Below are 23,334 nucleotides of genomic sequence, written 5' to 3'. Positions count from 1 at the left end.
ACCTCCGACTCCGACTCCGATCCAACCCGACTCCGATTTTTTTTTTCATTATTCAATATACTCTGAGATGTTGGGCTATTTGGGCCTTTACAACCCACACCCAATGCCACCATGACCCACACAAAAATCCACTATTTATTGGAGTCGGATTCGGATAATCCGTCAGAGTCGGACATTTGTCGGAGTCGGATTTTTTTCTCGGATTTTTTGTAGGATCCGACTCCGACCCTCCTCCGACTCGGAGTCGGATTATTTTAACGGAGTCGAACTCGGATTACTTTTTTCTCGGACTCGGAGCGGATATTTTACCTCGGATCGGGGCGGAATAGGGTCGGATCCGGACTAGATTGCCATCCCTAATTGAAACCATTATAATTTTCTTAAAAAAAAAAAAAGGAAAGAAGAAGAAAGTTCAAGCTTTATATTAGTATTATTTCATCAAAGCTTAGAATATGCGAAAATATAAATGCTATATTGTAAAGAGAACATAACTTAAGACGAGCTGTCCTAAATCGAGCCGGAGTTGACCCACTTCACCCCATATGTGAGTATTGATAACCCAAGCTCGAGCCATCCAGCACCCTCCTCCTCGATCACGACGCAAATCACACTCTCTCCCTACTTCAACTCCAGAAAACCACCCCTTGATTTCCGCCATTGAAATTCTCTCTCTTTCCTTCCATCAATTCGATACTCCATTGATTTAGTCAAGCTCTTCTGCTGCCACAACAATGGCGGCCAAAGGATCTATCCTGCTTCACCATCTCCGCTTTCCGAAGCTCTCTCGTCTTTCCGTCTTTGTTTTCTTTCTTCTACTGGTAACCTCTCATCCCCAATTTCGCATCTTTTGATTTGATTGCTAATTGTGGTTTTCCTTTTGTTAGTTTTATCATTGATTATATGATTGTTAGTAAGGAAAGTATGGAATTTTGTGTTGATTAATCTGATTATGATTGCTGCATTTGATTTGTATTTTATGGGTTTTTTGAGGAATTTGGTTCTCATTCATTAGGAATTCTTGATATTATGATGTCTTATTATTTTGATTGCTATACTATGCTACCTTTGATGAAATAATGGCCCCCATAATTGAAGTAAAAGATATGGAATTTGAACTATTAGGGGTTACTGAGTTACTCTACTCTCCTTGGCTCCTTGCTTAATGTCATGCCGAAACAAAACCCTTGAGTACTCTTTACCTCTAACCGATCACGGACTTGAAAATTTGCTTACTTCTGAAATGGATATCCATTTGCCATTGCCTTGAGAAGCAGACGTCCTCTTGCTCCACCATATGAGGTTTAGAGTGGTGCATTTGAGCTTGACTTTTTTTTTTTTTCGCAAATCTTCATAATTATTTTATTTAAGAGATATTTTCATTGAGCAGATGGGTAGCTCTAACATTCTTGGGTGACCCACCTCTTCCGATATACTACCTCCGTTACATGTTATGTGCAACGATTTGACATAAAGCAGAGAGGGAAAATGTCTAATCGTTGCACATAACCTGTAACAGAGGTAGTATATATATGTAATCCAATGTGAAACCTTGCGGCAAGTATTGGAAGATGAATTACACAGTTCTATGTCGTACTTCCTCAGTTTCACTAAAAATGCAACACTTGCCTATTTCCGGATGTCTTAAAATAATTGCGATTTGCGACACTTCTTTTTCACACAACTTTTCATATATGTACTTGGCCCACTCTATCTCTCCTCCTCCTCGCTATCTTATTTAGAGTATACTTTTTACTTTTAGATTTTTGATTAACTCCCCTCTTACATTAAAAAATGTGTGAACCAAGTGTTGTGATTTTAGTGAAATCAAAGAAGTATAAATACACACAGTATGAGAGATGGTTAGGGTAAATGAGCATCTCGCAAGGGTTGTGAACTTTTGCTGCAGAAAATGAAATTTAACTACACTGTCATGGGTTACATGTGTCTTGGGTATATTGGCTGGCTATTATTATTGATAAAGACTCAAGAAGTGGGTGAATTGGGTTTTTGCCTGAATTGAAAAGAGATGCTCAAATAATAAAACTTTTGTACAACCCAATTCAAACTGTTGTAGCTGTTTCACTATTAAACAAGTAAACAACATGAATCAAAGTATCTTGCTGTTCATGTTTACCTAACCCAGTGATCAGAATTTTCATTATTGAGCTCGTCTCACGACTTAATATTTATCTGTCCAAGTCTAGCATCAAATAGGTGAATTTCGATAAGTTGTTTATTTTATATTCATCCAACGGATAATCGTAAGAGGGCTTCCTTAGTTCCTTCTAAGATCTACTGATCTTGTGGCTGAGCAGGTATATAAGTAGTTAGATGGTTTGGATAGGGCTTATATCTCCTTGGGAGCACAAATTATGCTTATTTAATCTTGCCATTTTTCTTATTTTTGTGTCCCTTGTTGAGTGTCCAGTATTATGGCTAAGATTATAATGGGTTTCAGTTGATGAGGAGATTACAATTAGTATGCTGTGTCCTCTAGCATAAATTGAAGGCAGGTTTAGTTCTAAATAGTTGGGTTTGATATTTTGCGGTCCAGGCTTATTTATTTAACCCAGCCAGGACCTGCTGTCATCCCCTACGAACTATAGATTTTAGCTTGCCAAAGAAGATCTCATTGTTGCTAAACAGACATGGAGCATTAAGAATTGTTTTGACCTGAAAGTTGTTGACTACTTTGATGTGTAAAATTTTAGGATGGGTTTCATTCTTCTTTGTGGTCTGGGTTGTAGGTATATTACAAGATGTGAATGGTGATCAAATGCTTTCTTTAGCTATATTTCATGGAAACCTCAAATCCCCCCCCCCCCTTTTTTTGAACGGGAAGTAATTATATCATTAAATAATAGCCATACGACATCTACAATAATAAAGATCTGTAAACCACAAATTTAGAAAAAAATATCATAAATTTTACAATCAAAATCATAACTAATTTGCATATTTGGCATAGCTCATACTCCATCGCTTCAAGCTTGACGCAAGCAATGATTTTTCGATGTATTTGCATCTTTTTAAGTTGAGACCTCATCAATCTGCGCTGATGTTTTGATCGACTAGTTGATGACAAATCCCAGATCTATAGGAATCCAAATCACCTTCCCAATTATTATAAGAACCCTAAAAATAAAATTCTCATCCATGGATGAGAATCAAAATCTCAAAAAATTGGGAACAACCCAGAAAATTGGGACAAACTATCACAGATGGAGAGAACAAAACAAAACAAACAAACCAAAACGTAAAACAAAACAAAAAACCTAAATTGAATTAAAGAAAAAGGGTCGGAAATAGTCTAACTTTCTTTGGAAATTAGACTATTTCCGGCCTAAATGACCTAGAAAACTAAAACCCTTGAAAAGAGAGGAGAGAGAAGAGAAAAAAAAAGGGGACTTCTGGTAATTTTACGAGTAGTTTTTTCTTTAATTTACTGCTAAAAATCTGGAAACCTCAAACCTTGTCTTCCTGTTTCATAGTACTTCTGGAGTGATAGATTCTCATATGATTAAAAGATAGTGATGAAATTAAACCTTATTATATTAGGCACATTATGCGAACCATTACCATCTTGCTCAACCAAGCTTTATGGTTTTCCTTTAAATTTTCACTCTCACAAGTTTTCATCCGTAAACGCGTCGTGATTCATTTACCATCACTTTCACAAGTATTCACTCTCACAAACTTTATGAATTTCATTATGATAATATGGAAACTTTGTGTCAGGTTTTTGCTCCTGGATCACATGAGTCTCCAACGCATCGTAAACGCGGAATGTCATCTGTCTTTTCTTTGTTCAATCTCAAAGAGAAGAGCAGATTTTGGACTGAGTCTGTCATACATGGTGGTAAGAGCCCATGGTAATTTAATTTTTGTTTTGTTGAAGCTGCGACTGCGAAATTTTTAAATTTAGATAAATTATGTAAATTTTTGGCTTGACAGTTTCAATTAATGTTCAGATTTTGATGAATTGGAATCTTCCAGTCCTGGAAAGAGTGGAGCCTTAAACTACTCCAAGGCAGGTAGTTAGCTCGTATCATTGCTGTGTTTATCTTTTACATTGGGTTTTGACTATATGTGGTTTGTCTTTTGAACATTTTGTCAAATATTTGGAGCGACGAATCTAAAACCCTAGTTAATCAACGTTCGAACTTTAGAAAGAGCTCTCGAATTTTTATGCAAGCAAACCTGCAAAATTAATTTTTATTTAATTATTATTATTTTTTTTAACACTAAGTCATTCGATATATATATATAATTATATATAAGACAAATCCAACCTTTCTCATGTCTCCTACATAGTATATTAGACTTCCCTATGAGAAACCTAAATAAAACCCTACAATAATTAACAAATATGGCCCTATATATAATGAATATAAATAAATGATTATATGCTACAACTTTGGAAGCCCAAGGCGGCAAGGCCTTATTAGTCCATAGGTAATAATAAAATTATAGCTAAAACTCCGCTATGTTACTCGGACTCTTTGTTTTACCTCAAGTACCCGTGTCGGACCCTCGACACTCGGACATGGGTATGACACTCGGACACTTCATTTTAGTTCAAAATCATAGAATTTTTTCACAAAATAGCCGAGTCGGACACTTGGACACATACTCGTGTCGGACATGGGTACCCGAGTCCGAGTAACATAGGCTAAAAGTACCGTAGAATCTCACCAGTAAAACTCCCACATTAAGGGAGGGGTAAAATCAAGAGAGTTCCTAAATAAAGCAATAAAGATAATCATAGAAAAAAATTGTCTTGATTTACATCAAGTACTAAGCTTGGAACCATATTATGGAATTTTGTAACATATTGTATAAGTTTATGCTTTATGGTGACTCTATGGGCTTGTTTGACTTCCTTTATTTGTTGCTCTTCTTTTCTTCTCATTTCATTTGCAGCCAGCCATTTAAACTTTAAAAGGATTGTGATGTGCATTCTTGTCCATCCTTTGGGTTTTCTTGCTGGAAAGTGGAAAGTAATAGCATTTTAGAAGTATGACTGCTATTTGTGGCATTATGCTGCTTTGGGATCCTTGCTTCCTTCTGATGCTACTGTATATGGTTTTCGCAGGTCAATGTTACATTGATGGTTGGTGTAATTTGTGATTGGTCTGTTATTTATGTTTATTGATATCTATAGATAAATCCTGACCCTGTAGGGATGTTTATCCTTTACTTATCTATATATTTGAAAGAAATTTCTCCCTTAAGTGTAGTAATTTAGGTTTGAGAAATTTTCCCATATAGTGAGAAAATATTTTATATAAGTACATGGGCAAGTAGGTACACGGGAGATCCAAAGTATTTCTCTAAGAGCTTTATTGATGGAATGATTATTGTTATTTAAAGTGTGAAACTTAAAATGTGCTTATGGGATTATGTGACAATATTAGTGGCATTGTTAGGGTGTGATTACTACCAGCAAAAGGATATTTGTGTGATAGTGCCCTGGTATCGTCGCTAACTATTGGTTGTTGGGGTTCACCTATGGTGAAGAGAACGCATTAAAAAGAGTATAAAGATGGACATGATTAGAGAGTGAAGTAGTGTGTAGTCGTGGTTTGTTGAGACGTACAAAATGAACCCTATAAGATAAAATGAAGGTGTGATTGGGATTTTACAAATGAGTAATGCTCGTTTATTGCATATGAGAGGGTTTACAACATCTTTGTACAAAGGTTGGTGTTGTAGCTAAAAAATATGGTAAATTTATTGCTATAAATGAGATAGTGCTATGAGATTTTTTAATATAGTCCCGAAACTCTTAAGAGAGACATGTCTTTGCATTATTTTTTAATTTACCTTTCTTTGCCTACAAAAAGTGATGAGAAATGCTTTTGCAATTAGCATCTAAGGTAAACTGATTGACTACATAAAGTTTGTTGGAGAAAATAACTACGAACATTTCCAGGGTAGATTTGGTCATTTGAAGGCAGAGATAGGTTATTTCTTTGGTTGTGGGGTCAAGGGGGTAAGAGATAAATGTATTTGCCAAATATATCATAAAGCAGAGTGTTTAGGGGGTGTTTGGTTCGCAAACTTGTATGGGGTTGGAATCAGGAAGAAACCATAGTTGTATGGGTTTGGAACTTGATTTTTGATACCAGTTATTTGGTTTGATTATGAAACGGAGTTTTTTTTTTTATTTTTATTTTTTATTTTTTCTCTTTTATTTAATACCAAAAAGAATTGGTATGAGCCAAACCCACCTTTCCCCTTGGGTTTCTAAACTCCATACCTTTGGGGGTTTGAGGTAAGGGTTTGAAACTCTTAAAATCATTAAGCAAGCATAAACCTTCTAAATCCATACCTCATACCTAAATTATGTGAACCAAACACCCCCTAAAAACTTTTTAAAAATACCAAAATGGGAATTGTTAAGATCATGTAGAAGTGATGGTTAGTATATGGCAAAAATTTTGCTTCTGATTTGCCATGAGGGGTGAGATACGTTCTCTCTCTCTCTTTTTTTTTTTCCCCACCTCTTTTTGGCTTTTGTGGGAACAACATTCGTGGACTAAAATTGGATATATGCTGGTCAGTGGTCACTATATCCTAGATTTCAAGAATTGGATATGGGTAGTGGACTAGTGGTTCAAGAGAAGACAGTCTAGCTATAGAATGTAGCTAATTTCAAGAAAAGTAAAAATCCATCATGAACTCTTTCTCTTTCCTGATCTATTGCTTTGACCATAGATTTACTGCCTTACAGCGGCTTGGGATGAATAACAATGTTAAATTTTTAAATTTAGACTCTTGGTTGCAATGATTCTCAAGTTACATGGAGGAGAATGTTAGAAATCTAGTGGTAAGCTTGAAATGAACAAAATTAACATATATTTTTGAGGCTTTGAGCCAAAATATCAAGGTACAAAACGTTTTCTAAAATGCCGAGAGAAATTGCAGTCCAATCACATCGATCTGGATTTCAAAGTTTATTTTTGGCTAAAGCAATGTAGGGAGTTTGTATTATGTATGAAGATGTAATCCAAGCTAATCCATACCACATAATTAACCTCAAAGGACTCTATGCGAAAAAGTGATTATGTTCGCCGTTCACTAAACACATCCTAAATTTATTGGGAGAATAAGTTCTTTTCAATCTGCAGTGTAAAATATCTTGGGTATCAAGTTTATCTTAAAATTACTGCAGATAAAAGTTGTGATCCTGCTGTATTTTTTCATGACTAAATCTGGTCTGTAAGTTGGAACAAATGAACAATTATGTTTTTGGAGTGAAACAATTACGTAGTAGAATGAATGGATGAATCATACACCTCTGTGCTATGTGTCCCTTCTGTTGTTGCTCTTAGACCTCCTTTCTCTAATGTGTGACACCCAGGAAGTAATTTTTTTATATGATGGAAATTTTTTCGTAACTGATGGACAAGTGATGCTTAATCTAAATTTTCAGGGAATATTGCTACATATTTGAAGCTTCAGGAAATTGATTCTATGCATTTTCCAGTTCCCGTGAATTTCATTTTCATTGGATTTGAAGGAAGTGGAAACCAAGGTATCTATCAATCTAATGTTGAATTTCTAATACGTGAGTGTTGACTAAGTAATGTCTGAGACTTTGAGTCAATTGTTATTTGATCTTATGAATTTTCATATCCTTTGATTTCAGCATTTTCACTGCAACCTGAAGAACTTGAGAGATGGTTTACAAAAATCGATCATATTTTTGAACACACTCGGGTCCCACAGATTGAAGAAGTGCTGAACCCATTCTACACGATCAACGTTGACAAAGGAAATCATCATTTTCCTACACTAAGTCATGTGAACTACAAGTAATGTTTTTTCCAAAGTCCAATTTATGTTTTTGGGTGGTATTTATCAGACTCTACTTTATTTATTGCTCTGTGATTCCTGATACTGAAACCTGGAACTTATTTATGCAGTTTCTCTGTTCATGCTATACAAATGAATGAAAAAGTTACTTCCATTTTTGAGCGTGCTATTGCTGTGCTGTCTCGGAAGGATGATGTTTCAGGGACTGGGTATGTTGTGATTACAAAATTTTTCTCTTAAATTGTCACATCTATCTGTGAAGATTATGCCTTTAAAAGATTGGAGTCAAAGTATTCTACTGGGGCCCAAAGTTTTGTTAAATTTGTGCTGGCAATGTCATGTGAAACAAGCGGACAAGCCAATGTGTACATTTGACTTTTGTCTCTCGGGCTGCTTTTACTTTTTAGCTTTTTGCAAGCTGGATAATACTTCTGTAGGGATTAGACAATATAATACTTGGGAGTACCAAAAGCCCATAGTACCATACTAGGACACTAAATGGATTTTATCAGATTGCTAATTTATTTGTTATTATACACAGTTTTACTGTTATTGAGTTTCTTTAAAGTTCATGGGATATTTAGAAACAGGGGAAGGAGATATATGTGGACACTTAGGCAAGGTAAATATGAAATAAGAGCTACAAAACCAAGAGACAAACTGAATACCCTGACGGCCTGACCACACTCAGCAACTATATCAAAACTACTAAAATGGAAGTACCTAGACACCCACTCTAGTTCAAAACTGCTATATACGGGCATGTATAATGTGAAATGATGGTATGAATGTGTATTTGTGTAGTTTAAATTCCAAAAGGCTGCTTTTCACAGGGTAATACCAGTATTTGTTTCTGAGGATCTGAGGACTGGAATAGGAAACTTGAATTTTGTACATTAGTAAGACAGTAGTTTCTGCTGAGGTCCATATTTGCTCATTATAACTTGAACATGTAGTTATTATATACTTTTTGATTGGGGGTATTTCTAGACCACATAAGATTTTTTGCAATTCATAGGATATGCCTACTTGAACATGTAGGTCTAGTAGAAGGTGAAATCCACAAAAAATAAGTATAGAGATGTTTGGGCCTTAATGCCTTATGTCTTTGAGTCTTCTTATTCTTGAATGCCTTAATCCCATAAGTGGGGTCGGTTGCATGAACCAACATGAGGACTTCCTAGGAGGTCACCCATCCTAGTACTATTCTCAATCATGGTGGCTCATGTCTAGCGATGTGACAAAGTTTTACGCTAGCTGTCACTTGTCTACCAAAACCCTCCTCCTTTACCCCGACTTGAGAATGATGTTCTTGCCTACACCTTGTCTTATATTTTTTCCATTCCATGGAGCTTTCCAACTTTTGCTTTATTCCATTTTTTTTCAAGAAATACTAGTTCCTCTATTTTTTAGTATCGGCTACACTTCTTCAAAATGGAAATGTCATAATACTTCGCAACACATTATAATTGGTTTTTTTTTTTTTTTCTTTTTTTTTTTTGGTGAAAGTTGTACTATTACCCTTATTTAATGCTCATGACCCACTTATTTATATACCTAACAATTTTTCAACCCTATTTTAAGGATGTTAAATTATGTGAGATCCACTTTTCTTAAATACCGTGAAAAAGTATGTTGTAAGTACTAAAAATCGGAGGAAGTATTATTTTACTCTAATGTGGCTTACTTTATGGTGCAACTTTTCTTATTATACCCTGTCTCTTTCCTTAAAAAAATAATGTGTGTGTGATTTCATTTACTTTCCTTAGCTGCCAAAATTTTTGATTTGATTGATGTATAGCTACATTGGGGCATATAATTGACCAAATTCTTTATACTTGTCACATAAATCTAAATAGTTTTCTTGATCTTGTGAGCATTAAAACACTTTTAGAACTAGAAATTATCCCTTTTACTCATTCATTTGTATTAAGTATGTACACTAACAACTAATTCCATTTAAAGGCTTATTTGAGGATATTGCTTTACTACCTCAATAAAAAGAAATTGAGAGTTCGTCATGACTTTATTTTATTATGGGAACATAACTACATAAGAGCTAACAAAGAGGAAGCAAAACATTAACATAGTTTAGATGAAACATTTGGTTTCAACTAATGTAATCCAATTTAAATGGCTTGTTTGATAGTGGCCTAACTGAGCTTAAAAGTCTAAAGCATAAAAACTCTAACAATTGGAGTATATATTTTAAAATGCCTTAAGCAATGCCATCTTTTGGAAAGCTCCTCAGGTATATGTAATCATTTTCAACTCATGGAAATCCTCTTACCTTTTACTCTATTTTATGTTCCTCTCCCACAGGGAAAATAAAGATGTTTTGTGGCAAGTAGACCTGGATATGATGGAAGGGATTTATGATAGCCTCATTGAGTACTTGCAACTTGGAAATGCTTATAACATTTTTGTTTTGAACCCGAAGCATCGTACTAATACAACTAACTATGGCTACAGGTTTGTTGTTACTTCTAGCAACCTTTCATAATTAGCTGTATCGCCTAAGTTGGGGGACTGATCCTATGGCTATGTCATTTATCTCCTTTCATTTTGATTTAACCCATGATTTGATTGCAGGAGAGGATTGTCTGAGTCTGAGATAAATTTTCTTAGAGAGGTGCTCCATTCTTTCCAATCTATTGATTGTTTTTATACTTAGTTAGTATACTTTTGGATGTTTCAGCCATTTGGTAAATTATCATGCATAAATGCTTTTGAGGAAAACGTCATCTTCATTTCATATTTGGTCTGGAATCCTTCGTGTTATGGCAGCCTTTCTGCTCATTATTGCAGTAAATGATTTCCTTTTATATATATATATATATATATATATATATATATATATATATATTTCTATTTGGGTACATTTATTGTTTATAATATGGTGGTATTATTGATGCAGAATACAACCTTGCAAGCTATAGTGCGTGAATCAAAGATCGTTCCTGAGAGTACTCTTGGTTGGGAACTACTTCTCAAGTTTCTTTCTCCTTTAGTAATTCTATGTTTTGGCTACTAGCCCTAAAGGCCTAAACTGCTGACAAGGAACATTTTGTTACTCTGCTAATTAGTTGCTTTTGGCTAAATGTTTTCAGCTATTGAAAAGATTCAAAGACCTCTGTATGAAAAGCACCCGATGGCTAAGTTTGCATGGACGTTAACTGAAGAAACTGATACGGTTTGTGCTCTACATGTTTAAAATTTTGGCATATTATCCATATTTCTCTTTGATTTCTCTTTCAGTAGTAGTAGTTATTGGGATGGTGTGACAATAGATGTGTCTTGTACACTTGTTCCTGCATGTTTGGACGTGTGGGTTTACAAGAGGAATTAGGTATGTGCGAGATGCCACTCTTTTTTCTGATTGGAGGTTGTCTTTTTGCAGGTGGAGTGGTCTAATAGATGCTCAGAAGCTCTAGATAGTATTGAAGAACTATATAAAGGAAAGGATATAGATTATGTTATTCAGAACAAAGTTTTGCAGGTAATTCTTTGCATATTTTCTAAATTTATCTTGAAAAGAAATGATGTTTGGGCTCTAAAGTCATTGGCGATGTATTAATTTTCTTCTTATTATTGTTTGTCTGAAGGTATTGAATGGGAAAAGCAGAGATCTAAAGCTTGCATTACAGAAAGAGCTTAAATCTGGGGACCTCAGGAACCTCCATGCTGAATGTTTAACTGATACATGGATAGGAAAAGATAGGTTCATAACTAATCCCTTTTGGGTTACCACTGGCTTATTAGTGTAACACTTCAACTTTTTCTTGACCTGTGATTACATGATCTTCAGATGGGCATTTATTGATCTTAGTGCTGGTCCTTTTACTTGGGGTCCTGCTGTCGGAGGGCAAGGTGTTCGCACAGAGGAAAGTTTGCCAAATGTAACAAAAACAATGGGTGCAGTTGCAGGTTTGGCGAAGAGTGATAATTTACCAGTCATGAAATTTATAGTCTATGAAATGCCTTTATTTAGCTGTCTCAGCTAATTGTGTTTCAATCTATGTTCTTAGGGGAAATGGAGCTTTCCTGGTTAGGGTTGGCTCATTGTTTTCTAAATCCAATTATTCCTAAGTAAGCGAGAGCCTCTAGAGTCTAGGTATAGTTATCCTCACTTTAAAGACTTAGTAAGTCCTCACTCCAATCATCCTACTTGATGTCTTCAGCCTTTTTCATTTGTTGCTCAGTAGCTATTGCTTTAGAGTCCATTTACTCTGAAAAAGAAGCTGGGATCACCCTTTCATTAGAGTCCCCAATGAAGCCATAACTACTTCAGCATCCCCACATCTGTTAGCTAGATAGAAGCTAGCAGAAAATAGAATGTGGAATTTCCATTTTATTAGGTTTGGATAAGTGTTAATAGAAGAGAGAAACTAATGCAATTATAATGACCCTTTATCGTTGTGTAAAAGCCTAGTACAAGGTTAAACTGAACAGAGGAATTATAATATAGATGTATAGAAAGTGGCTGTTCCTAGTTGCACTGCTTGTCCATGCACTCCAATTGATTTTCTTTCCCTGAAATTGATTTTTAAGTAGATAAATTGGAATCATACTTGTTAATATTATTTTTTTTTGTTGAGTAGCTTTATTTTAAAAATGTTTTTTGAACTTTGTGCTTTCAGAAATTTCAGAGGAGGAAGCTGAAGATCGTCTTCAAGATGCAATTCAAGAAAGATTTGCTGTTTTTGGGGACGTAAGTATGTCTTGATTATGATTTATGAACATAGGGTGTGAAATGTGATGTTGCTCATTGTGTATATTTACAACTTTAATGAGCATTTTGTATTACCTCCATAATTGATTTTGTACAGAAACTTCAACTCAAGGCCTTATCAATTAAATATTTTCAAACTTTCTATACTGTGCAATGATTCTTTGTCTTACTGGTCCACCCAATAATAAAAAAAAGATGAAAAGAAAAAAATGAAAAAGAAAAATCGCTGCTTATTTGTTGGAGTGTTAAGAAGACGTCATAGTGTGCCCATAGACCAACATTACTATATGGGTCTGATGTTGGACTTTTGGAAGGAGTATGTTAAGAAGATGAACCTATTGTTGGACAAAGTCAATGGTGGATCTAGATATTTATCATAGGGTGGCCATGGACCAACATTAATATATGGGTCTGACGTTGGACTTTGGAAGGAGTATGTTAAAAAGATGAACCTATTGTTGGACAAAGTCATTGTCGGATCTAGAAATCTATCATAGGGTGGGCCTAATTAGGCATGTTAATTTAATCTTTAAACTACTTTTATTGTCTTCTATTTAGTAATTTATGATGATTTTAATTAATAAGAAATATAATAAAAGAAAAGTACTTAGGTACAATAATATAATTTAGAAGAAATTTTAATTGGAATGATTTATTTAAAATAAAGAGAATTAAATACATTCCTATGACTACATTAAACGAAGCTAAGGAGAAAAAAAGAAAGAAGGGAGGTAAATATAGGATTGCTTAAGTCAAGAAACTAAGCAGGGCAATTAAACGCTACAAAAAGAAAGGAAGCTAAAAATAAGTGGAGGATAGGGGGATGAAGGCAATTGAACCCCATAATTTGACAAAATAATGCTTTCTCCATTTTTTATAATTGACACTATTCACAAATTTTACGTTGATAGTTTTGTATTTACAGTTATGATAAAATATAGTCATGTGTGATCTTGTTAGAATTGTCTCTTTTTTTATAATTTCATAATTTCAACTTTTTATTATTGATGATTAGATACTAATCGCTGAATTTGTGCGTTAGCATACGTGATAAACAGAAAAAGATCAAAGGAAGTATATGAATAGTGCACAACAAACAAACTCAGCTACCAATTTTTAATGCTACACAACAGAACAATTATTATTAAATAGACAATTTGATTTATGGGGTGGGCCAAAGCTGGGTAGGCCTTCCCTTTGTTCCACCCGTGGATAAAGTTAGCAATATAGATATTTGAAAAAAAGTTGGGAGTTGTAGATATTGAGAATAGGATAAGGGAGAGCCAATTACGTTGGCTTAAACATGTGAGATGCCAACCAAAGGATGCACCGATAAGGAAGGTGGTGAATTGGGATAATGGAGATTTCAAGAGCCAAGGGAGGCCAAAAATGGCTCGGATGGGAGTTAAGATGAATTGAAGGAAATGAGTATGCTTGATCATGTGGCTGTAGAAGCTGAAGAAGAAAGAGGATCTTTGTGGATGACAAAAGAGATGAATTTTTTGTTCATGCAGCTCATCTCATTCTTTTAGGAGTAGGGTTATGATTTAAAATTTTCTTATCGTGAGCACAATAAGGCATTGTAATAGCTGCACAGTGGAGGGATCATATTCATTTTTTTTTGGCTGTTTGAAGACAACTTGTCCTTTGTTTTTTTTTTTTTGTAGTTTTTGCTGTTTCGCTGCTCATTTGTAAAATAAATTCCTCATTAATGTTATAAAGTAAAGTACATTTGTAGTTCATTGCTTGGTACCAAAATGGATTGCTTTAGCTTTTTACTATTGGCTTTCTTAGTAACTAATTATTTTTGGAAATATTGCAGAGAGAACATGAGGCCATTGATATCCTTCTAGCAGAAATTGATATCTATGAGCTTTTTTCTTTTAAACATTGCAAGGGAAGGAGAGTTAAACTTGCTCTTTGTGAAGGTAACTGGCTTTGCTCTTAAAACTTCTAATCTAGATTTTTTTATGTTAAAAAATCTGATTCTTGCTGGTTCTCTGCTTGGGTTTATAAAATTCTGGGTAAAGCAATATCTGCAATCCTATGAAGAATGCACTGATGTATATAACTTTGGAACGCCTATTACAGAACTCGACGAGAGAATGCAGGAACTAACAAATGAGCTTCAGTCTATGGAAGGTGAAGAAAATGATGAAAATCGCAGGACAAAGGCGGTGGATGCGTTAAAGCGAATGGAGAGTTGGAATCTTTTCCGTGATAATGATGTGGTATTGTTATGAATTGCCTTTAGTATTAAATAACTTGCATCAAAGACATGTAGCATGTAACTATGCTTTCTTAGACTCGATTTTTATTTATAAGACGAAATTATGTACTCAAACAAGTTGTGCTTCTACTGCAGGAGTCCCATAATTACACTGTTGCGCGTGATACTTTTCTGGCACACTTAGGTTCAATTTTTTGGGGATCAATGAGGCACATTATAGCCCCTTCTGTGGCTGACGGACGTTTCCATTACTATGAGCAGATATCTTATCAGCTATATTTCATCACTCAAGATGTATAATATTCTCACCCTCTAGAAAGCCCTCACTTTTCCTCTCCCTCTATCTGTAGTCCCCTTCCCCACTCATCCCATCCTTGATTGTGCGCACTTATGCGTGTGTGTATGTGCATGTATGTACATGTAGGGCTTTCTAAGTATGTGTAAGAGCTCTTGCTTAGTCTCTTAAATTTTCTGTTTTTGATAATACACTATCTATTTTAAAGTACAGTCCGCAAATGTTTTGTGCTAAAAGTTTATTAATTTTTTAAAATATACGAGTCTTGATATCGAAATATTATGTTTTATGTTTATGTTTATTAAATATATAATCATTATACTTGGAAAGAAATTAAAAGATAGTTGATGTCAAAGAATGGATGGCTTCAATTTTTAAAAGAGTTGTAATATATTTTAAATTTCTTTTAATCATCTCTAAATTTTACACTTCCCTTTTGCAACTTGATCTTTGTATTCAGATCTCATAGCTGATAGGCCAATCCTGAACCATAGAAAATAATGTCATCACTGTTGTTGCAGAAAGTCAGGAACGTTAAGCAGCTACCTGTGGATCTAAAGGCTATAATGGATGGGCTTTCTTCTTTGCTTTTGCCTTCTCAAAAGGTGATGTTCAGCCAGCATATGTAAGTATCTCTGCTGCTCTCTCCATAAGTTGTCAATGCTTTCTTTTTGGAATGTTCCAAAATACACTGGCTCACTTTTTATAGTTGTATAAAGTCCCGCAATTTCTATTTTACTCTTGGAGTACTCCATGTTTATATAATTTATGTTATTTTGTCATTTTGATGTGAACTTCTTGTTATTTCAATTTATATATATATATGTTATTTTTAAAAAGTACATTGTATTTTGTACTTGCATTTTTTTTTTATACTCAACATTATTTCAATTTATATATATGTTATTTTATACGTGCATGCTGTTTTTCATACATGTTGAAGTAAATAAGCAAATAACATATTATTTTATTCCCTTCATCCCCAAAACTTCAACTCTTTTGGCCTAATTTTAGTCCCAAAATGATCGACCCATTTGCATTAAAATACCCACCAATTTACAACAATATTTGTGCAAAATTAGATTCCCCATATAAAATTTTGGTTTTTCATGTATTTTTAATACTTTATCGCTGTACTTTTTTACAAACCCCATGTAAATTTATCTTTCCAATATGTTTTTATTTCTTTTTATTTAAGTTTCTTAATAATTGCGAAATCAACCCAAAAGGGTCGAAGTTTTGGGGACGGAGGGAGTAGCAAAATAACACAAGATTTAAGCAAAAATAGCATATGGTTTAGGCAAAATAACTCAAGCATAATTGGTATGGAGTACCATGATCCAGGAGTATATAATACTAACTACTCCGTCCCACATAGTTGTGCCCGTTTAAGGAATGAGAATATTCCCAATGATTATAGTACATTCTCATGTCCTTTTGCATGTGCTTTGTACTTTTTATATTTTAAAAAAATAAAAAGAAAAAATAAAATCGTCATTGATGAAAAAGGATAAGCATGTGATATTTATTTTTGTCCAATGTGAAAAGAGGAAAAAGCCAAAACAACTCATCACCTCTAAAAATTATGACATGGATTTTTGTGAAAAGAGAGGGGACATGCATGATATTGTCCAAAATCATATGACAAAAAAGAATAGATTCACAAATGAGCACAAATTTATTGGGCACCCGAAAAGGAATACGGGCACCAGTGCACAACTATGTGGGACGAGGGAGTAGCACTTTTGGTGATTGGCTGGCCTGAAAGTCAAAAGAATAGCTGGAGACAAGATAGTAAATGTTCCCTTTTATTTGTACTTATCCTAAATATGACAGTTTATTAAGGATGAAGGGGGGTGGGATTTTCTTAAATGTAACATGTAAATATGTTTCCTCAGCTCAATTGGCTTGTATTGAAGCAAAGCAGTGTGAACAAAATCAATCTACAACACTGACAAGATTGCTGATTTTCTTAAATGGATCTACGCCACCCTGTGACTGAATGGCTTAATCCCTTCAGCGTTTTCTTATTTCCTTATTGTTTGTGGTCATCTTTAGAAGATAATAGGGATTTGAGCAGGAAAGCACAGCTCTAAGATAGGTTCAGTGATGTTTGATTCAGGCCAGGTGATAGATTGGTGTAATTGAAGGTTCTGAATAGTTTGCTAGCAAAAAGCTTCACCTTCATTGCTATTTGCTAATAGATTTAAGCCAGTCGTGTTTATTTACTGTAATGGAAGCAATAATCTACGTTGAGTATGATCTGGGTTGTTAATAGTTAATACTCTTGTTTATTTACTGTAATGGAAGCAATAATTTGCATTAGTATATACGCTATTTGAATACAGTGGGTCTAATAGGAGTTGAAACTGGACAACATTATGAATGGAGGCTGACAATTTTGTGGAAGAAATAGTAGATATGAAATTTATTGGGTTTTTTTTTTTTTTTTGACGGGAAATTTATTGTTAGTAATGCATTTTCATTTAGTCTCCCCATGTGTAAATATGTAAATCAAATTTTCTTATAATTATTGCTCCTGTTGAGTCAGTTAAACCTTTACTTTACCAAACTAGTATGATTGATCTCTTCTTCCAGCAGAACCAGTCAGTTGTGTCTGATTTCCATAATTTGGTCACAGTCTCATGATAGTCATGCACGGTCTTGCAATCTGAGCCGGCACTTTACCATAGATTAATGTGTTTGTGGTGCCTGTAGGTTGGTGCTTTCAGATGATCCTGCTTTGGCTATGGCTTTCTCTGTGTCTCGGCGAGCAGCTGCCGTGCCAATGTTATTTGTGAATGGAACCTACAGAAAAACTGTCTCCAATTATCTCGATTCCTCTATTCTTCAACATCAGTTGCAGAGGATGAATGATCATAATACACTAAAAGGTGAACACCTGGCCTTCACTTGAGTTTGGCTGTAAATGTACAATGATCTGTCAAACATGTTGTTATCCTTGAGACACGATTTAACCATTTATCAGAACTAATATCCCTTCTTTGTTCAAAAATTTGAAACTAATATGTTTATGCATTGAAGCATCCCTTGCTTTCACTTATGCTCATTGGCTCACATCCATAAGTGGAGCATGGAGCTCCACATTCATATTGGCTTCGTATGAAATTACTAGTATATACTTCATCTGATTTTATATACTTGCAACACACCACTTAAGCACGCACTTTAAGGAAGATATTAGACTAGGTAAGTGGACAATTTTATTGAAATAAATTAACCACCGATAAGATGAAGGTATTTACTTGTTCAGGTTTAAATTTTATATCTTAACTAACATTTTGGCCCGTTCAATGCACGGGTTATAATATAGGTTATTTTTATATAAATGTATGCTTTTCAATAGTTGAAACTACGAAGCTATTGTTACATGACTTTTGAGGTAAATGCTTGTGAAAACTTTTTTTTTTTATAAAAAAAAAAAGTGAGAGTGGAATTGTGAAAGAATAATTAATTTAGTTAAGTATATATACATGAATATTGTAGAATATGAAATGACATATTAGTTTAAGCTATATTTTAAGTTTAAGATAAAAAGACTATTTTTATTATAATTCATATGTTTATGTAATAGTTAATTCAACTTTATTCTATCATGGTAGAAATTAAACACTTCATTTTCTTACTTAAATGTGCAAGTTACGGAATGCACAAAGGCTTTAACATTATGTAATATTTTTAATTTAATTTTTTTAATATTGAAAAGGTAAGGGAAGTAACATTTGCATATGAGTGAGTTGTGAGGACATGTGGCATACGAATAAGTTGTGAGGACATGTGGCATATGAATTATTGTGGTTTGAGTTTTTAAATACTAAGTATAGATTTGTCCGTTTACCTTTTTATTTACTTCCTCAAATAGCGTGCTAAGAAGGTATGTTGCAAGTATGAAAATCCAGTGGAAGTATATGCTTTGATAAATAGCTGTCTGCTATATAGCATGCTTAATTTTCTATTTAAATATATTGAATAATCATCCTGTATTCTGTGGGCTGTTGCACACCAATTTGAAAATGCATGTATTGCTGATGCAGGAATGCATGCTAATAGCAGGTTGACACTAGAGGTTCCAATTTTCTGGTTTATCCATGGCGATTCATTGCTGGTTGACAAATATTATCAGGCAAAAGCGCTTTCTGATATGCTCATTGTTGTTCAGTCTGAGACCTCTTCCTGGGATAGCCATTTGCAGTGCAATGGGCATTCAATTCGTTGGGATTTAAGGTCAGGATCTCTGTGTGCTTTCCAAATTTTCTTCATTGTCCTTGAAATAATTTCTCTTCTAAGACAAGTTTGAGGGTTCTAGGAGTGTCTTTTTTAATATGAATACTTCTTGAGGATAGTGACATTCTTATTTGTGTTTAATTTCTTAGCTTGAGCAATAGTTATATTTATTGGCCTATGGTTGTACTAGGCAAGTAGGCTAGAATGGTGGGCTGAATTTTTCCTTGTGGAGGCGGATGTACCAAGCCGGATTTTTGATAAAAGGTGGAATGAACATATAGCTATTTTGTAAAGAACATATAGCTGTTTTGTAAAGAACATATAACTGTTTTACAAAGAACATCCAGCTTTATGTTCTTTTTGTATATCTAAAGAACATTCATAATGTTAATAAAGAACATGATATTATTATGTAATGAACATTATTTGTATTCATCCACCATAATCTAAAGACAAAATTTAAAGAACATTTCACAGTAAACAATGAATATTATGTCACAAATAAAAATACATTACACTGACAATCAAATAACACGGAGATAAAAGAAATTATTTAACAGTTTGTTCTTTATAAAATAGTGTCATGTTCATTGTTATTAATTGCTTTATGTTCTTTTTTAATATCTCTTATGTTCTTTTATCACGGTCATTACATTTTAACAATAAGTTCTTTTCACTTTAGATTTATGTTGTCTACAATTCTATAATTTATACCAGTTCTTTTTACTTTAACTAAATGTTATTTACATTTCGATACAATTTTCTCTCTTTTTTTTTTGGTACATCTGCCTCCATGAATCACTGATTGTTGATGGGCCTTAGATGCAACCTGAATTGGGTTTTTTATTAAACATCCCTGGGACAGCAGGAATATATTGGGGATGGATAGGATTTTTTATCCGGTGCCCTGCTTTTTATTAAATAATAATTAAATTGAAAAATTTACGTTTCGCTTGGCTTTAAGAAGGGAAGAACAAAGAGTTTGAGGAAGAAAGATATTAAGGCCCTGTTCTTTTGAGCTAATGTGGTCTGTTCTGCTATGCTGAAGTCTACTCTGCTCTACTCTACTCTGCTGAGCCCTGCTTAGAATTAATAGTCTGCTCACCTGCTTTACTTTGCTCTAAAGCTCAAAAGAACAGGGCCTAACTGTTTCAAGGGACTGTAGAAGGATACATGGAAGATTGAGAAGGTTTCAACCTTACCAAGACCATGGAGTTGTATATGTTACCTTTTCTTGCCTCTTTGTACATAAATTTTTTACCCTTATGGTCCTTGTTGATGACAATTGTCCACTACTTGACACTTGGTAGTCGGTAATGAACTGGTACAATATCAAGCTACCACCCTTTGTGACTTTATTCCTTTTATATTCAGAGTTTATTACAATTTTGATACGCATCCATCCTTTCCTTTGTGCTCCTCTCATCTAACTCGTCACTCAAGATCATATTCCATCTTAGTAACATGAGATTTGAGCTAGAAGTAGATATCCACATGCATATCACATGCCAGACCTTTATTTTGTTGTGCTATTATGCCTATAGTTGGTCTTAACCTTTTTTGTGCTCCTCTTTGTTTCAGGAGGCCCGTTAAAGCTGCAATTGCTGCTGCTTCTGAACATTTAGCTGGTTTGCTACCTCATCATCTCGTCTATAGTCATGCCCATGAAACTGCTATTGAGGTATGCAGGGTGCTAGTTAAACCATGTTACTTGGCTGACATTTTCCTCATATCTGATGTTTCAGTTGAAGCATGTAAAGGTTGCTTGTAAATTAAGCTTATGAGTTTTGTTTAAGCCACACCTCATTATATAGGTCTGAATCATATAAGTGTTGCTTAAGCTGTTAAAAATCCAAATAGCTGTTTTGTTTTCAGGTTCCTATTGATTTCTGTTTTTAAGTTGTTATGTCCATCCTGCTCTCTCTCTTTTTCCTGAACCTATTACTTAACAACTAGTATCTCAACCTATTACTTATGGTAGCTGATAGAGATGTTCTTGGGCAGTAAAAAATAAATACTTGTCTGATTATTTATTTTGAATCAAGTTTTAGCTTTATGGAGTAAAATCAATCGCAATCATGATTATGACTTATGAGCTCTTGCTTTCTTGATGATACAATTTGGATCACATTTTTTGTATGAATGTTTGCTCTACACTTCTGCTAATTAAGTTGTATTTCATGTGCATAGGATTGGTTATGGTCCATGGGATGCAACCCTCTTTCGATCACTTCTCAAGGGTGGAGAATCTCTCAATTTCACTTGGATACCATAGCCAGGAGCTATATTATCACAAGTCTTGAAGAATCTATCCAGCTTGTGAACTCAGCTATTCACCGTCTGGCCTTTGAACAGACTAGTATCCTTGAATTTTCTGTTTACAAATCCTACCTCCCTGAAAGACTATGAATAATATTGCTCAGTTGTTCCATTTGTTCTGTATCTCTCTCTCTCTCCAGGTAGAATATTTTGCTGACTAGGGCTTTTACTTGATGCGAAGGGTTTTCGAAATTGATATTTACAGGGATAGTGTCTATGAGACGACTTAATGACAATTGATGGGTATCAAAAATTGATGTTGCCATTTAAAAAAGAGACTTGATAATGCTACTCTTTTATTGACTTGCCTACTTTGATATTTGTACTTTGTGGTATAACACATGAGGCCTATATTTGTTCGTATGGAAAGTCTATCCTGGTGTGAACTTGACTACAAACAGCTCAAAAATCGTTCAAACTTTTTCAGTCCCAGGAGCGGGAGTTGGTGAATAAGTATAATTTTGCTGTTGGCTTGTGGAAAAGAGTGAGTAGCTGAACTTTTTTGTGTTCTCATCAACACTGGCCTTTGAATATCTAAGCTTGTGCTGATCAAATATTCTTTCAGATTGCTACTGTTACAGGAGAGTTGCGTTACACTGATGCATTAAAGCTTCTGAACACCTTGGACGACGCATCAAGAGGGTAAGGCATACGAGATATATAGATTGCTGACAGGGGGATAGCCCATTCGGTTTTATAGATATCTAGGCTGCATACATTAAATATATATCCTGTCTTGACTATGTTTACTACTAGCAAACGTTAAATATGGTTTTTGTATTCATAGTAAATATTTAATTTTGACAAAAAGACAGATAATATGACATACGTTTAATGTGTATACAATGGCCAAGTAATTCTTAATTTCATAAATATCATCCTTTACCCTAATTACCACTATCACCTTTAATTTCTGTTGCAAACATTTTCCTATTACTACCTGTTATGCATTCTAGATAATTAGTAATTATGGCGGCTTGTGTTGAGAATGAAAGATGCTCTAGTCTTTGCTATTTTCTTGATAAAATGATGAACATGGCAACTAGATGATACCAAATTACCAAGGTCTGGAATTTTCATGCTTGCTTTAGTCTACTTGTCTCAGTCTAGTATGTTTCTGGTTATGTGAAACTTTTACCAACACCTGTTTCTTTCCCTTTGTTTCTGAGCTGAAATTTGTTCCTGTTCCAGATGTTAATATTCTTATTGTGATACATTGATATCCATTTCTTCTTTGTAAGTTAAAGTAACTAAAGTTCGCTTTTATTCTTGTAGATTTGCGGAGAAAGTGAATACTACTGTGTCGTTGCTCCATCCAATACACTGCACAAGAGACCAGAAGGTTGAGGTTGTGTTTGACATGACAACTATTCCTGCTTTCTTTGTTGTCTTCCTTATCCTTTGGTTTGTTCTAAAACCAAAGCGCTCAAAGCCGAAGATCAACTAATTTATGTAGCAGCATAGTTTTGGGGGAATTTATCTTTGGTAGTTATAGAAACCGTGTTGTTTATACAGAATTTTGTAGAGCAGCAATGAATGAAAATGTATGTAAAAAAAAAATGTCTAGAGCATTTTCTTTCTTAATTTATGAATGCATCAGCTCCATTTATTCCTTGAGGGACTTCCTGTTGTCAAGTACAATTGGAAAAAAAAGAAAAAAAAAATAGTGCAGTATACTAAATACTCAATTCT

The 23,334-nt window shown here is 34.4% G+C and overlaps 1 protein-coding gene across 1 annotated transcript; it reads left to right on the top strand.

Annotated features, from left to right (window-relative positions):
- The first annotated feature begins 539 nt into the window (after positions 1 to 539).
- LOC145556220 (uncharacterized) lies at positions 540 to 23,259 on the top strand. The gene is made up of 25 exons (XM_081617873.1): positions 540 to 818; positions 3,739 to 3,859; positions 3,972 to 4,034; positions 7,439 to 7,540; positions 7,655 to 7,820; positions 7,932 to 8,030; positions 10,144 to 10,293; positions 10,414 to 10,453; positions 10,739 to 10,796; positions 10,932 to 11,014; positions 11,222 to 11,320; positions 11,427 to 11,542; positions 11,630 to 11,748; positions 12,462 to 12,532; positions 14,376 to 14,481; positions 14,645 to 14,784; positions 14,919 to 15,077; positions 15,600 to 15,703; positions 17,797 to 17,972; positions 19,134 to 19,323; positions 20,905 to 21,004; positions 21,514 to 21,682; positions 22,044 to 22,126; positions 22,208 to 22,284; positions 22,918 to 23,259. Exons 1-25 carry the CDS (start codon positions 732 to 734, stop codon positions 23,087 to 23,089), a joined length of 2,850 nt encoding a protein of 949 aa, XP_081473999.1. The 5' UTR covers positions 540 to 731; the 3' UTR covers positions 23,090 to 23,259.
- Positions 23,260 to 23,334: the final 75 nt, after the last annotated feature.

Source organism: Chenopodium album, chromosome 8 (genome assembly GCF_948465745.1).
Source record: "Chenopodium album chromosome 8, dcCheAlbu1.1, whole genome shotgun sequence".
Lineage (NCBI taxonomy): Eukaryota > Viridiplantae > Streptophyta > Magnoliopsida > Caryophyllales > Amaranthaceae > Chenopodium > Chenopodium album.
This window is presented reverse-complemented; position numbering and strand designations above follow the sequence as displayed.